Source organism: Athene cunicularia (assembly GCF_003259725.1).
Source record: "Athene cunicularia isolate RWA chromosome 3 unlocalized genomic scaffold, athCun1 chr3_part1, whole genome shotgun sequence".
NCBI classification, from domain to species: Eukaryota; Metazoa; Chordata; class Aves; order Strigiformes; family Strigidae; genus Athene; species Athene cunicularia.
The window spans coordinates 102164816-102179943 of NW_020799097.1; the positions used below are offsets into that span (position 1 = coordinate 102164816).

General features: G+C 36.9%; 1 protein-coding gene across 1 annotated transcript in view; it reads right to left on the reverse strand.

The window, feature by feature from the left end:
• USH2A (usherin) overlaps positions 1 to 15128 on the reverse strand; it is a 388963-nt gene that overhangs the window by 353389 nt on the left and 20446 nt on the right. Inside the window, exons 4-5 of the mRNA XM_026844632.1 lie at positions 2650 to 2785; positions 1396 to 1459 (exon numbers count right to left, since the gene is read on the reverse strand). Coding sequence (XP_026700433.1) covers positions 1396 to 1459; positions 2650 to 2785 — 200 coding nt within the window. The remainder of the gene's footprint in view (positions 1 to 1395; positions 1460 to 2649; positions 2786 to 15128) is intronic.

The following is a 15128-nucleotide window of genomic DNA, read 5'->3' on the forward strand; positions in this document are numbered from 1 at the left end:
TTAGATAGGCATAGACTTATAATTAATTGATATGCAGGCAAGACTTTCCTTCACAATTTATCCCAGATAAATATTTGGAACTAAGTTATTTGTGGATATAAAACTACATCTACAAAGGCATCACTGGGTCACAACACTTTATAAAACACCTTATCTTTCAATATTCAAACTTTATTCATTTCACTGACTTAAACTGTAGTTCAAAGAATTTGACAAGCATTGCTGTGAAAGAGTACAACCCACATGATTTTCATATAACTTGGAATTCAGCCTCATATTAATACTTTAAATTCACAGGAGGTCAGTTCATCATAATGTCCTGCAGACAGCTCAGCTCCTACAAAACTGCTCTACATCTTACTGAAAGACTATCATTAAGTAGCCTTAAGGTCTGCAGTCATGAGTGTCATTGCATGTAGCCTACCCAGAAGCACCAAGCAGACAAATAGGACCTGACTACTTCTGACCAGCTTGAATTGACTAGATTAATCCAGCATGAGCCGGATAACAAAGGTAACATTTCTTTGTAATGTGCTAGGAAGGGAGGCTGGAGGGCAACAGAAATTGCAGTGGCAACCGTGATTTGGCCTCGGGAATGGAGAAAGTCAAAACAATTGCCCAGGGCTATGTGGGCTGAGCTAGTGAAGTCACTGGTGGTTTATGATGACAGTCTAATCTAGAAAGCGATGTACAGTTAAGACAATAGCACCTTGGGGCAGGGGTGTGGGGGAAATACCTGACTGGGATGTCCGATGCCATGGATAAACTGAAACTAGAGGAAAGGAACTGCTAAGCACGGGACCCAAGTTCGCAGCCACGAAGCCAGCATGCTGACTAACGTTCTCTTCATTTGGATCACTGGCATTTGAGGGGTCTAAACTGGACTGGCCCACTATGCTCCCTTCCCTGCTCTACAGGTTCCATGGAGCTTTGGGAAAGCTTGACAAATCCAATCCAGCGGGACTAAGTTATTCAGCACACACTATTATGTCAGAATTATGATGAGTTGACAACACCTAGACAGTTTAGGAGCATTGAAATCTAGCAACTGGATCTACTCTCTGCAAGAACCCTAAGTCATGTTGTAACAGGAACAACAATAGCAAGGAAATCACACATTGATTACTGAGTGCTGTTTCACTACATATATACTACATATACTAGCTATATTTCAGCAACAGTTCAAAAGCAAATGCATAAAGTAGTTGAATTTATTTTAACTCAAATTTTTAGATTAAAAGCAATTTTTGAAATTAGGTTCAGTAAACTACATCATCATAAGCAATCACCTAAAGGAGACATCTGAAAAGCACTATATTTTGAGAAATAAAAATAGTTATCTATTCTTTCTTCTCATCATGCTTTTACTTTTTTACAAAAATAAAGATTCTTTACCTGTTTGTAAGTGCCACTGGGTAAAATCGAAAATCTTGCATTCTTCCAACAAATTGCTCTAAACCTAAGAAAATATACTATAAATAAGTAATCTATTGAGCAGAAGGCAGCTATGCACTGCATGAGAGCACCTTTAATTCAGCACTTGGAGATCTCTCTTGCACAATTACCCCTCCTGAATGAAACCATCTTGGACCTGGACAAAACTATAGAGGGCAGTGACTTAATTTTTTTGATAAAAAAGAATGATTTATAATAACTTTATAAGAACATTTTGTACCTATCTCTTTTCTGATTAGAGAGGTGGCACAAGGATCGGCTCATTAGACAGAAGTAATGAGCCAGTCCATGTGCCACCTCTAATTAGGGAAGAGATACAGTAGGTACAACTGTACCTATCAATTTATACAATAAAGATGAAAAGCACTTTAAAATATTCCTTTCTTTTATATGTCTATTAGTTACCAAATTTCTAAAGTTGTTAAATAAAACACATTTCCAAATAGAAGCTTTAAGAAATGGGGCACAGAATTACTTTCTTGCCCAAGAGCACAATAAAGTTGTATAAGTGACATATAGTTATATTAATATTTAGGAGTTAACTTCAAATTGTGCATGTTCCTAAAGATCAATCAATACATGGTGTTCTTACATCTGCAGAGTCAAGAATTTGTGAAAAGCAACAAAACATCCCCCAGCTCTTCTGCAGTGATCATGTCATGCTGTAGTACATATAAAATCTAGATGTAGATGAAGAGTAATGCTATCAGGCATTACTAGAGGCTGAGGGATTCTCATTCTGCTAGTAGTTTATGCGACCACTGATAGAACTGAAGCACATGAACAGCCAAAAATCTTCAGCTCTATTCCTGACTCTGGAGAGGATTGTGGTCAAGTGGCCATGCACAATCCCATTCTCAAACAGTTTCATATACTTACTCTGAAAAACTATGATTGTAAATTAATGGAATGCGTCACTTTACATACCTACATTTTGGAGAATGCAGGAAAACTTACCTATATGCAGTAACACATAGAATAAAGTATGATCCCACAGGATCATCTACCAAACATCTATTTTTCAGCCAATCTTTTGAGAAAGCTAATTGTACAATATGAATTTTCTCCTGCAGGAAGGTATTATTTCTCAGCATCTAGATAACTTAAAATGACTCACACACGTTTTTTAATCACATTGTGCACATCTTATTTTGAATATTCCAGATCATTCCACTAAAATACTACAAGATTTACCCGTGAAGCTTTGTCCAATTTTCAGAGTACCATCAGCGTCTGTATCTGCAACTGTTCCCACAAGAATCCTTGAATCAAAAGGTGTGTTGTCATCTTCCCAGCCATTCAAGAAGAAACTAATTCTGCTGTGATGCACCTATTGAATCAATGTAGATGGGCAAACACATTGTTATACAGTCACTCTGATTCCTCTACATATTGTATGTATCACTGATTAACTGCTAACATTACTTCAACCTACTTGCTGTGTGCCTTTATTTTTGGTGCCTACTGAAAGTATTTACCTCTTTTCTGTCCATCCATCAGCAATCCAGTTAATAAGATCAGATGTGCAGAGTATGAAATTTCTACAGTTGTTAAATCAAAGAAGAAACTACGGTGCAGTAATCTGGCGGGGAGGGGGAGGAGAGGAAAAGAAGGGTGGGTCTGTCTGTTTCACAAGGTACAAGACTGGTTACAGCTACATCACCACTTCGCGCCATGGGCTTATTTTATAGCTGTCAGAGCTCTTCTCATACACATCAGTTCAAATATGTCTCAAGGGGCTATATACCATACTCAGGATAACCAAACGCAGCGTGTTTCAGCCAGGCCTCTAACACCCCTCCAAACCGCCTCCCTAACCCCAGCATGTTTCTTTCTACAAGGGCTGAGGGGAGCAGTACAGGAACTGGCTACATCTGCTTTACACCCAGTGGGTAATTCCCTTACATCAAGGGAACCCTTGGCTAGGAATATGCACTCAGCCAGCACCCCAGGGTACTGTTTTCTCCAAGCATTCTCTTCCCTGCCTATTCATTTTAAATTTGAGCTAACGTTCATGGAAATACTTTATGGCATTCTCCCAGCTCCACAAAGTCACAAGATGCTGAGCTTTTACAAAGTATTCTTTTGGATGAAAAATCCTCATGTTAAAGTTACATAAAATCAGAAAAGGTTTAATAATATGGGAGTGCCTTTCAGCCACACTTTTTTATGAAATTCAATATTCTAATTTAAAAAATATAGGCAAATACAAAATGGAAACTGGAGGCATCATGGCTATAGTCAGCTTCCTATTAATGAAGCTAATGATAGAAACTAAGTCCAACTTATTGAAAAACTTTTGAACTCTGAGTTGTTTACAGAATAAACTTAATCTCATTTATTTCAGAAAGGGATTTATCTGCAAATCTGAAGCAACTTGATTTTTAGCAATATTTAGCTTGCATAAGGCTTATTTCACATGAGAGCTTGGTAGCCTTCAGATTTTGAAACATCGTTTTGTTGTTGCCAATTTACAGAGCGTTATTTCATTTTGCAGATATGGATGCCTGGTGAATCCTGTCTACAGAGGCCAAATAAAACTAGAGTGCTTTAGCCTGTCTTGATACCCACACTAATGAAAACAAAATAAACCTGGAATAATTGCTTCCATAAGACCAATATATATGTGAGGACAAACAGAAGGTTTACAAGCCAGAATAATTTGTTGCAAAGAGGGAAGCCAGGACCTGAAAAAATATCAGTTTGAAAACCACAATATAAGCACTCACAATACTATTCCACCAATAAAGTCTTTCAAATTTCAGACCAAGATAAACGGACACAATTATCTATAAATCTGAGCTCAGATGATCAGCATCAGTGCCTCAGGCAACATGACTCTATCAGTATTTTAAGAAAGAAACTATGAAATGAGATGGAGGTTTTTGTTTGGCTTTTTTTTTTTTTTTTAATTATTTAGGCTTCACATAAAATTGTACAGATTAATTTTTCTCCTTAAACTGCACTTTCAAACGTACACGTGCATGCTGAGCTTTATTGCCATTTCCAGATTCAGTCAATATTTCCCAAATTTAGACAGAAATATTTATTGCTCTTCCACTGATGGAAATTTGAAGGCTATTATCATAATTGCTAAGCCTTGAGATTTGTTCAAAAAGTTATTGCATATGAGTTTCACCACTCAAAATACATCTCTCCATTTTAAATTACCTTTTGTGTTGGCACATCAATGACCTAAATACAACAGGTTTTTTAATTTTAATTCAAAGCCTTCTAAACATCTGATGCCCTATTTGCAAGAGCCTAAGTGTATGTGTATATGGTGGTTACATTGCATTTTTTTTTCTGCATCACATTTTTTACAGCCTGTTACTGTCATTTGGTGTTTGACTGTTATCATCATAAAAGATACAGGCTTTTCTACTTTGTTATTTGTAGCATTATCTCATGTTTTACAACATCTTTGCACAACATGCCCGCACATGAAATATAACTAGTGAAAAGTTCTCAGTGGTATTAATGCATAAAAAAGAATGTGGTTCCATCTCCACTGTCTTTACCCAGCCAAAAGCTGATGAACAGCCAATTTTCCTTTATCACATTAGCACAGCCATGAGGGAAACACATTTGTTCTAGTCAGCTACACTAAAGATACTATTACCAATCTAACATATACATGTTTTATATCAGCAGTATTCTCAGAGTATGAGGGAGCCAACAATATATTAACACTAGCATGACAGTTTATTTAAGAAAAGAAAATTGTCTCTGTAGAGGGACAGAAGTTAGAAATGTATGGCTAAAGCTCAGTGTCACTGGTCTAATAAAGGTAATAATTCTTAAGCTTTCTTTATAGCAGGTAACACTCCTGTGGCAGCTCTGTCATATCATTCAAATAAAAATGTTGTCTTTTACAAGTTTAACAGTACCTTTATTTTTAGTCAGATATGAAGCATGTTTCTTCTTTCTGTTTTCACTGTAAAACATTTGTAAGTGGAATTCAGAAATGGGCACACTCCCCCCCATCAGCTCCTTGCAAACTTACCATCTCAGCCGCAGCTTCTATAGGACCCGATTCTGCCTGCCCCAGTGGTAAGCAGAGTGCACGCCTTCATGCACCCCTGACTAAAACCAGTGGGACTATTTACGACTTCAGAGGGACAGAACTGGGCCCTAAATGACCAGGTGTTTTTACTTGTTGAAAATAGGTGGCTAATGACAATTTTAAATCTCCCTCCCCCCTCCCCCACCACCAATCTCTTTGTATTAAATAGGATTTAGAATAGTTGGGTTTAATATAGCACATCCCCAAGGTAGCCCTAAGCACTTTACAATGCTGAATTGGATATCAGTAGTGCAGTGACTGTGTAAGGCAAAGGCAGCAGTCATTATGCATTTGGCAGTAGCTCAATGTAATGATCCCCCTGCTGGTTATTAAAGGGGGTATGAATATCTGACATGGGAGGGAAATGTAGGAGGGAAACCATGTGTGGTATAAAAAAATCCCAGCGGCTCTCCACTGTGGGAGGAGAGGAATGTCTCAAAGTTTGGTGTCAGTTTAGACTAAGCTAAATAAGAAGGACGGCTGGCACCGAATCGGCTGTTTGATGTGGTTATTTAAGGTCTCCTGACCGTTAGCATTAAAATGCATACAAGACCACAGAAATAAAAGATGAGTTTCACTCCTGACTAGGACAACAGGATTATTCCCCTGTTGTCTTAATTAATAATGCTCAATAGGCATTTGCCCCAGGAGAGTAAGAGGAGATGGGTAGGAAAGGCTGGTCTCATGGTTGTGCAGGGCACAGGACCAGAAGCCCGAGACATCAGTGCTCTAATCCCAGCTCTGAAACCATCTCTCCCTCACGTGCTTCCCCATCTGTCAGATACTTAGCAAATCACCTCACAGGGAGGTGGCAAGGATTAGTTACTAAGATAAATTCACTCTGCAACTACATTACCCTCTGCCAATGCAGAGCCTAATACCAATTCCAAGCAATGGAAAATCCATTCGATGGTGAACTGAGATGATGAAAGATACCCATAATAGCATTCTTGTTATGATACAGAAGAGTTTCAAAGATGAGAGGGCCGGGACAATGAGCTGATAGGCAAGTTCCTTCAATGTATGCCAAATGAAGCTCTTATGGTCCTCTGTCACAAGAAAATTGCCCATCAGAGCCAGCAGTACCAAATCCAACCACTTCCTACCAAGGAAAAATTCCCTGCCCTATGGGTCACTGTAGCGCAGAATGAAGGAGGACACACACAAGCACAACCTACTGCTTATAAAATGAAACAGGGACAGAAAAGGCAATACAACTGTTTATTTTCTCACCTTCTTAGACCCTACCCATGAAAACATGACAATGAAATTTAACATTAATTTTGCCGCTTGGTTTGGATCAGGCAGAGCTGTCAGGTAAACAAAAGCCAGTATTTTCATGTATTAACTTCTAACAGAAATTTCCATTATACTGCAGTAATCTGTGTGGCAAAAAAGAAGCACCACAACCAAATACTGCACTTCAGAGCAGTACTGGTGAAGACTGAGGGACTAACTATGGCAAAAAGCAGAAGCAGAGGAGCACATAAGAGCATGGTAAGCACGTATGATACTGCTCCTGAATACTCTTTGAACCTCAAAACACTGGCAGCTCAGAGACTTCATCAGCCAGCCATGGTTTCTATATATTTAGTAGCTTTCCACAGATTTCTTTTGTATGATTTTGTATAGCTGCTCCTTGAATGCAGAAACTTGTACTTCCCCCAAAGGTGCCCACTGCATAGACTGATTCAAGAATACCATGTTTTTTTTCTTTTTTTTTTTTTAAGCCTTGAAATGTACTGTTATCTATAGGTATAATGTGTAATGGTATAACAGACATATAAATAAATATATAGTATAACAGGTATAAACAGTAAAAGAGGTATAAAAAGATATTTAGTATTTCAATAAAAATTATAAATATCCTTTTCAAAAAGAGCCTAATATTCCTCTTCATTAACACAGAGGCAGAAGACATTTGGAGTATCAAGTAAGAGACACGTTATATTGAATCCCCTTTTTTGAGCTACATTGGCACTTTCCAAGACAAAGCTGATTTGGGAGAATTCTGAGACCCCAATCTACAAAGTTTTGGCTTTCGGGTAATAATACACACATATCACATTGCAACATACATGTGTTACATCTGGCACATTTAAGCAACACACACTTTATCTTCACACACATTAATCATCCTGTCATCATAATTTCCTGTTACATATATATAAAGGCAACGGAGACAGTTTTAGTCTTGTCCATATAGAACTGAACTGCAACATTACAGCCAAAATAAATGAAGTGAATTCTTCTTCAGTGGACGCTATGATCTTTTTGCATCAGGAAGATTTTTCCATTAAAAAAGTCCTAAAATTAATAATACCTATATACTTTGTGCAAAATTATTTCTAATAAATTAGACAGAAAGGAGTGGCATGGAAAAGAATCCTTTATGTTCCATTAAAAAATAAATATATCATAGCAGAGCTCCAGATCACTAATCAGAGATCAAAAATCCACTGCACTAAATGCCATAGAACCAACAGATGTGATAGTCTCTTCCCCAAATGTTTTAGATTTTATAATTATTATATGTTTCAAAGGCATACTTGTTTTTTAGTAAGGTCAATCTTTCCCTTTAGGTTATCTTTCCTATCCCAGTATTTAATGGCATGGGAAAGATTTGTTAAAATATTACAGATAAATTGAGGAGAGTTATTTCAAGACAACATTAATCTCTTCTACTGGTTAAATATACATTCTTTTTACTCTTATTCATCATAGCTTCTACTAACCATAAAATACAATTTAATCTTAAAAGTTTCTTCTCATCATCTATTGTTCTAATAACTAGATCACAGTGTCTGGCAAGACAGATGAAGAAACCAGATGGATTTCTTCCCAGATTTGCAGGCCATAAATGAGGAGTTCCACAATAGAAAGAACTCTGGCACCAAAAAAGAAAGAAAAAATCTTTCCCAGTTATTCAAGCCAAATGATACCAACCCTGGCCTATTTAGTTATCCAGCCAACTTAGTGATGGCAAACACTTCAACTGTAACTTCAGCTCTTAAGGCTATTTATACCATTAAAGAAAGTCTCAGATGGCGGTGGCAGGAATGACCGACACATATAAAACAAGGACAAGGACTAAAAATTCATTTCAGATAAATACTAGGAAATTGAATACATTCTAGTACATGTCATGGACACCACTGTTTTCAAATAAGATGACAAAGAAGCAGCTCAGGGATCTATGTTAGGTACCAGACAATGAACAAGATTCTTCCAAATATCAGGTATCTGTAAACTAAAACTTTAAAAAAAAAAAAAAAAAAAAAAAAAAAAATTAGCTAGCTTCAAATGCTAAAACTAAAACAAAAGCCTGTTTCTGAAATATGAAAAAACAAGCAAATTCTCCTCTAAATAAATGAAAAAAAAAAAACCTAAGAAAACACAAACAAGTCTGTATTAGTTTATCCTTTGAATTTTCTCTATTTGCACAGCAAGACATTTCTCAGAAACAGAAAAAATTTTATTATCATAAAGAAGGCAATGCACAATATGAAGAATTTTAAACTACTTTATGAAGACCAATTAGGTAGATATACAATTTTCCTATAAGGCATTAAAAAAAAAAAAAAAAAGTTTCCATTTATTTTCCAGATCAGCAGACTGGTAGAAATGACCCCTCCCCTCAGCTGCTATAAAAGCTAAAGCAACTCCAAAATCAATAAAGTTACACAGGCTTTACAGAGATGTAAATGAAAGCAGAAGTTAACATAAATGATTTGCTTAATCATTCAGAAATAATGAGGAATCAGAGATTATGAGAAATCAGAAGTTGCGACTCATCCAGCTCAAAAATTACTATACAACATACCATTAAAATTGCTTATCGTCACTTAATTTGGTGTGGTTTTTACAAAAGTTGCTACCTAAATGTAGCTTGATATCTGTTAAGATAACCAAGATTCAGAAAACCTTTTTTACTTCTAAACATATTGCAGATTTGTTGCATCAGGAACTTTTTCAAGAGTTCATTCTATAGAAACAGACAGTGTATTAACACATTTTCTCCCAAGGTGAGAAAACAGATTAAGGTTATGACCAAAATGACAGGCCTGTGGCTTCCTTGAATACTTTAATAGAGTCAACAAATCAACAGTGGTCACTGATGACAACAGATGAGGGAAGACAATAGATGGAAAGAGGGGAATTAGTGATGCTGCTATAATGGCCTAATCAGAAACTTGAGCATAAAAATCCTTTTCACCTTCAACCTGTCTAAATATGTTATTTTTGCCTGCTCATAGAAGATATACAGCATATCCTACTACTCAGGGACATGTGGGTTCACATCTCTACTCTGCAAAAGCAGGTGTGAAACAGAAGCATAACAATTAATGAAAGATACAGTAAAGGGGGTTTGCATATCAAAGAGATGAGACGTACACAGGTATGTATTTCAGTATTTTCCTGCATAATTGCAAATCTTGCTGAAGCTGCAGTTACAAAGGCTTCCACACAGCTTTAATATTTCGTAAGTGAATATCTGTAAAGAGGAAAGGTCAGTGATACAGACTTAAGCAACACAAAGCAGACAAATGGAATTTTGGGGAAAAAATAGGATGAAACCATTAGCATGAATCCAAGTTTACTTTCATCTGTGATTTAAGCAGTGCCAGGGACCAAAACCCACAACGTTGAATTTTACATATTTTTTAAAAGCTGGATGTCTACGTGCCCCTAAATTGATGCATCAGAAACTGCACAAAACATTCTGCCACAATTTAACACCTTCCTTCACTGAATAAATTGCAGAATTTACACATCTTGAATATCCATTTCAAAGGCTCCTTTCCTACCCCCCAGCTCTGCCTTATTCTTCTTATTTTGAATTATTCTATTATTTTTAATTTCTCCTTTTTAATCTACTACATTTATGTTTAGGTTTTTAAAGAAAAAAAAAAAAAAAAAAAAAAGTGAATACAGGTGGGAGCAGATTCCATGTCCACAAGGACTATTTTTTTTCAAATACTAATACAAATGGGGAACAAACCAAACAGTTTATCCCAAAATTCCTGTACTCATCCTAAGCCTTCAGTTAATGTGTCTGTCAGCCACCTTATGACTGCTTTAGAAAATAAAGAGGTGCAGTAGCTTCCAGAGTTTAACTTCTGCAGATGCATCAGGACTCCACACCACACTCAACCACATCCTACTCTGCATAGCATTCACCAGCACTGGTGAACAACCTCTGCTCCTACAGTCTTGTGTTGCTTATCTCTCCTTACAACATACCACATGCAGCCTAAATCAAATTTAAAACCTTAGCTGAATGGTTAATTCAGGAACAAGCACTACTGTACATTTTTGTAGTATAAGCACATTTCGGCAGTGATGGCATTACTGCTAGGGATGCTTGGGCAGATGTCTTACATCCATACATCAAAATCCCCTCTGCGCTTTTTTTTTTTTTTGTTTTCCCCCCTCTCAGAGACAAAGCTTACAATCCTAAAATAAAAAGAGTTCACTTCTAGTCTTTTGTTCTTTGCATTTTAATTTTTGTATTTCAAATGAAAATTGAGACAACACAGAGGGAACTTGGCAGATCTAAAGCTTGGCAAGAGATTATGTATTTATGTAGCAAACACATGAGAACAAGAATATGTCAGTAGAAATTTGTCTGGAATCTTGTTCTCAAACAGACCAAAAAATATGCTAATAACCATGTTAATAGGAATAGGAGAATGGGAGGAGGGAGGAGTGTAAAAATTCAAGAATAATATCCAGGAGGACAAGCCAGATCAGATAATTTATCTGCACAACACTTGAGAGTCAAACGGCACCTTCTATACCAGCAAAAGAACTGCCTGATGAGTTTACCAGTGAGCTTGCTGTTGCTTCAGCCGGAACCCTGTCTCGATTTCAGATGTATTTCTCTTTCTTACCAAGTACAGGAGAAAAGGAGTACTGTCCTATATAGCCATTGCAGTTACTTAAAATCTTCAATGTTGTTTTTAGGCTGTTTATCTATTATCTTACAGCAGATGCAATAGACATACTTAGTAACATTTATTTTACCTGATATTGTTAAATGACTTTATTCACATTTCTATATTCCTGTGTTTCCATACTCAAATCCTATACTACCCTCACATGGCAAAAAATGAAGTATTTAAGCTGTAAGAACTCTGCACCTCTGAGCCAACCCAAACCTACTACCCACCCCTCTGTATTTCAAGCCTTTAAAGCAACTTGGCTACAAGCTTGTAGGAAAAGAGCACATGAAGACAGAGGCAAGATGCAACCCTGGCATCTATGGAGGTTTCAATGTGATGCTTTTCACACATCTTTGGTTTTCAAGCCAAAGAGCATTCTACAGGAAGAAAACAAAGGGCTTGGGGTCATTCACTGCAACCACTAACTAAAATAACAGCATGGTCAGGGACTTTAATATGATGATTTTAAAAAAGAAAATGCTTAAATTAGTGTTCATGGTTAGTGGAGATTCCTTTAGTTCCAACCATTCTGTCATTTTTAGAAGGAAGCACTGAAAACATCATTCTAGGCTGAGATTCATTATCTAACCAGAGCCAAAAAAATAAAGTCAACTCTACCCACTTACCAGAGCTTTCAGTCTAGCTGAAATATGCAACTACGAATGTTTTCATTTAAGTATTTTATTTTTAGTTCATTCATATCAAAATTCAAGGATGCTGCATTCCTATTCTTCATTCAGAGAAGGAAATAGGAACTTCAAAATCTCCCTTTTAGCATTTCCTTAAGCTCTACAGAAAAAACACCTTCAGCCTTTAAAAACAGGAACTGAAGTTGTAAGTGGAACAGTATATTCACGAGGTATTTGGCATTAAATCACTGCATTTTTCTTCAAAATCAGGATGCTGCTTTAAAATGACTAGGAGCCTGCACAGGGAAATGGTTTGAAATAATTCAGAAGTTTAGTTCTTCTTCTGTATGCTCCAAATGAACTTTACAGAATGGTAAATTCACCAACCGAATCAGTGAATTAAACTGTGTTTTAAGCCAGATTATTTTAGGACCATTAAAAGAAAAGACCTGGAAATATGTCTTTCTTTACAAGATTTATAGGGGATGCACACATCGGTATATGATGACACCACGCACAATCTTTTTGCAGAACCCAGAGGATTTTAACTTCCACTAATATTACAGGGTAAGAACACCTGGACTGAATATATTTTCCTGCAGGCCAGCAAACTGGTAGAATACCAGGAAAACATTCCAAAATGAAGAATACTTTTTCATCTTTGGTTTTATTCTCTACTTATTTCTTTCTTTTACTCTTGTTAGAGTTTGAAAGACACTTTTCTGGGAGTTCCTGATAATAAAATCCTTGATTAGATGGCTTTTGAAATTAAAACTGCCTAAATGGGAAAAAACACCATTTCTTAAATACTGAAATTGACTCATCACAACATTCTGTCCAGAGATAACAAGTGGACTGACTAGTACTTCAGCTGTGAATTTATTTAAATGTAGACATACACATGCAGTGTTAGGAAGGCAAAAACAGGGTATGAAATAAACATAAGGCATCAGCTCTAAGCTCACTGTCAAGAGTATACCAAGGATTCTAACCACAGAGTTCAGCTGAAGGTAACTATCTGTCAAATGTAATCTGTGCAAGTGAATATGCTTAAGCTGGTGCTATGAATCAACCAAAATTGCTTTGGTCTTATTGACATTCAATTGCAAGAAGTTGCGGCTCAGCCAGTCCAATAGACATCTGACAACACCAAGAGTGCTTCAGTGACAGAAAGCTTTAAATATAGATGCAACTATCATCACAATACACATGGAGCTAAACTTTATGATCCTTCATACCATTTTCAGAAACTGGTCATCAGCTGGATAACATAAGACCACATGGTCATCCTCTCCGCCTGTTGCAAATTTCTGCAGTTAACAGATCACTGTGACTTAAAAAAAAGAAAAAGAGAGAATACAGATTGACTGACAGAAAAAGACCACTCACTCTTTCATCACTGTCCCATTAAATCTCTCTCTGAAATCCCCTTTTGCCATTATCATCTTTGTTTGCCTTTTAAAAGTAAAACACCAGATCAAAATTTGTTCAAACTGTTTGCTTTAGATAAGGACCAGATTTTCAGCTACTATAAACTGCCTTCAGTTTCAGCAATGCCATTTTAGACTCAAGTATGAGTCTAAAATATGTTAAATTTACTTTCTTCCTCACAGCTGTTTGTTACACCTCGAGACAAGATGTTAAATAATGTGTGTGTGTGGTATGTTGGACAATAAAGCATCTTGCATACTGGATCACAGAAAAAGATCTGATTTGTGTCCTAACTTTGCACTGAAGAGAGGAACACTACCAACACCACCTGCAACCATCTAGGTGCTTGTTTGTTGACTGTCCTCTCTCTCAGAGAACTGCCATTTCAGTGGTAGATGCTCTAGCACAGCAGTGTCTTTTTCTAAAAAATTTCATATAGCCCCACTGTCCACATGAGTTATGTACCCACTTGCTTGCCCACCCCCCAGCTCCTGCTGCCTCATTCCTTTACTCATCATTAAAATCATTGAATTCAAATCATCCCAGAGCCACAGACAAATAAAGGAAGTTGGGAAAGTGGAACTATGTCGATTGCATACATCTTGCAACCATGTTTAAGGGGATGCACAGTGTAAGCATTTTTGGGGGCAGGGGGGAAGAGACACTCACACCCATATTATGAGCACTCTAGCAGTTATGCCCATGCTCCGAGAAAACCAGTGTAGAACAAAGAGAGAATTGAGGAAGAAACCTCATCAGGGGACCAGAATGACAGAACTGTCTTGAAACGAAGGGCTGAAGAGGATAAAGGGACAGTAGAAGAAATGGTAAAGAACAGCGAAGGGGAAGGAAAAAGCATAAGGTCGGGAGGGGCAAGTTGTCTCTTTGCCTTTCCTTCTTTTGCCTCAGGCCCATATCGGCCTTTCCTTTTCTTGACTTAACTGGGATGAATTTTAATTGCTGCCTCTCTATGTGTTTTATACACTATGTACTCTCTACTTGTGTGGAGTGGATTTCCCATTCATCACAGGATTGCAGGCAAAAATCCCAGGAGCATTTTCTTTCCTTCAAAGGTAGCTTTGCTAAAATCAATAACTTTAGGGCTGCTTCCTCCATCTAGCACATACCCCCACTCCATGACCATTTCAAATGTCATGATTTTATGATCATTTGATTATATTTCTTATCTCCATATACAGATGTATTTATATTTGTAGTCTTTCCATTGTAACAGTGACAATAGTCCATACTGTTTCAGTAACAGTATAAAGGCAACAACCTTACACCAACAGTGGAAACATCCCCTCTATGTAGTTTTAACACAGTCAATATTTCTAACTGATCTCTAAAAATCTCTCTTCCTACTGTCCCTTCCTCAATACCCCAGCATTCTTCAAATCAAAGTTCTGGTTTTCCTAGGCACCCATTTTATGTCTTAAATATATTTACTGCTTGGGGTTTTTTTCTGACCACCTGCAAGTCTACTGCAATTGCCAAGAATCACAATCACATTAAATTGTCCTTACCTTATATACAAACCACTGAACTTAGTTTAAAAAGTAAAAAAAAAAAAAAAAAAAAAAAAAAAAAAAAAAAAAATGC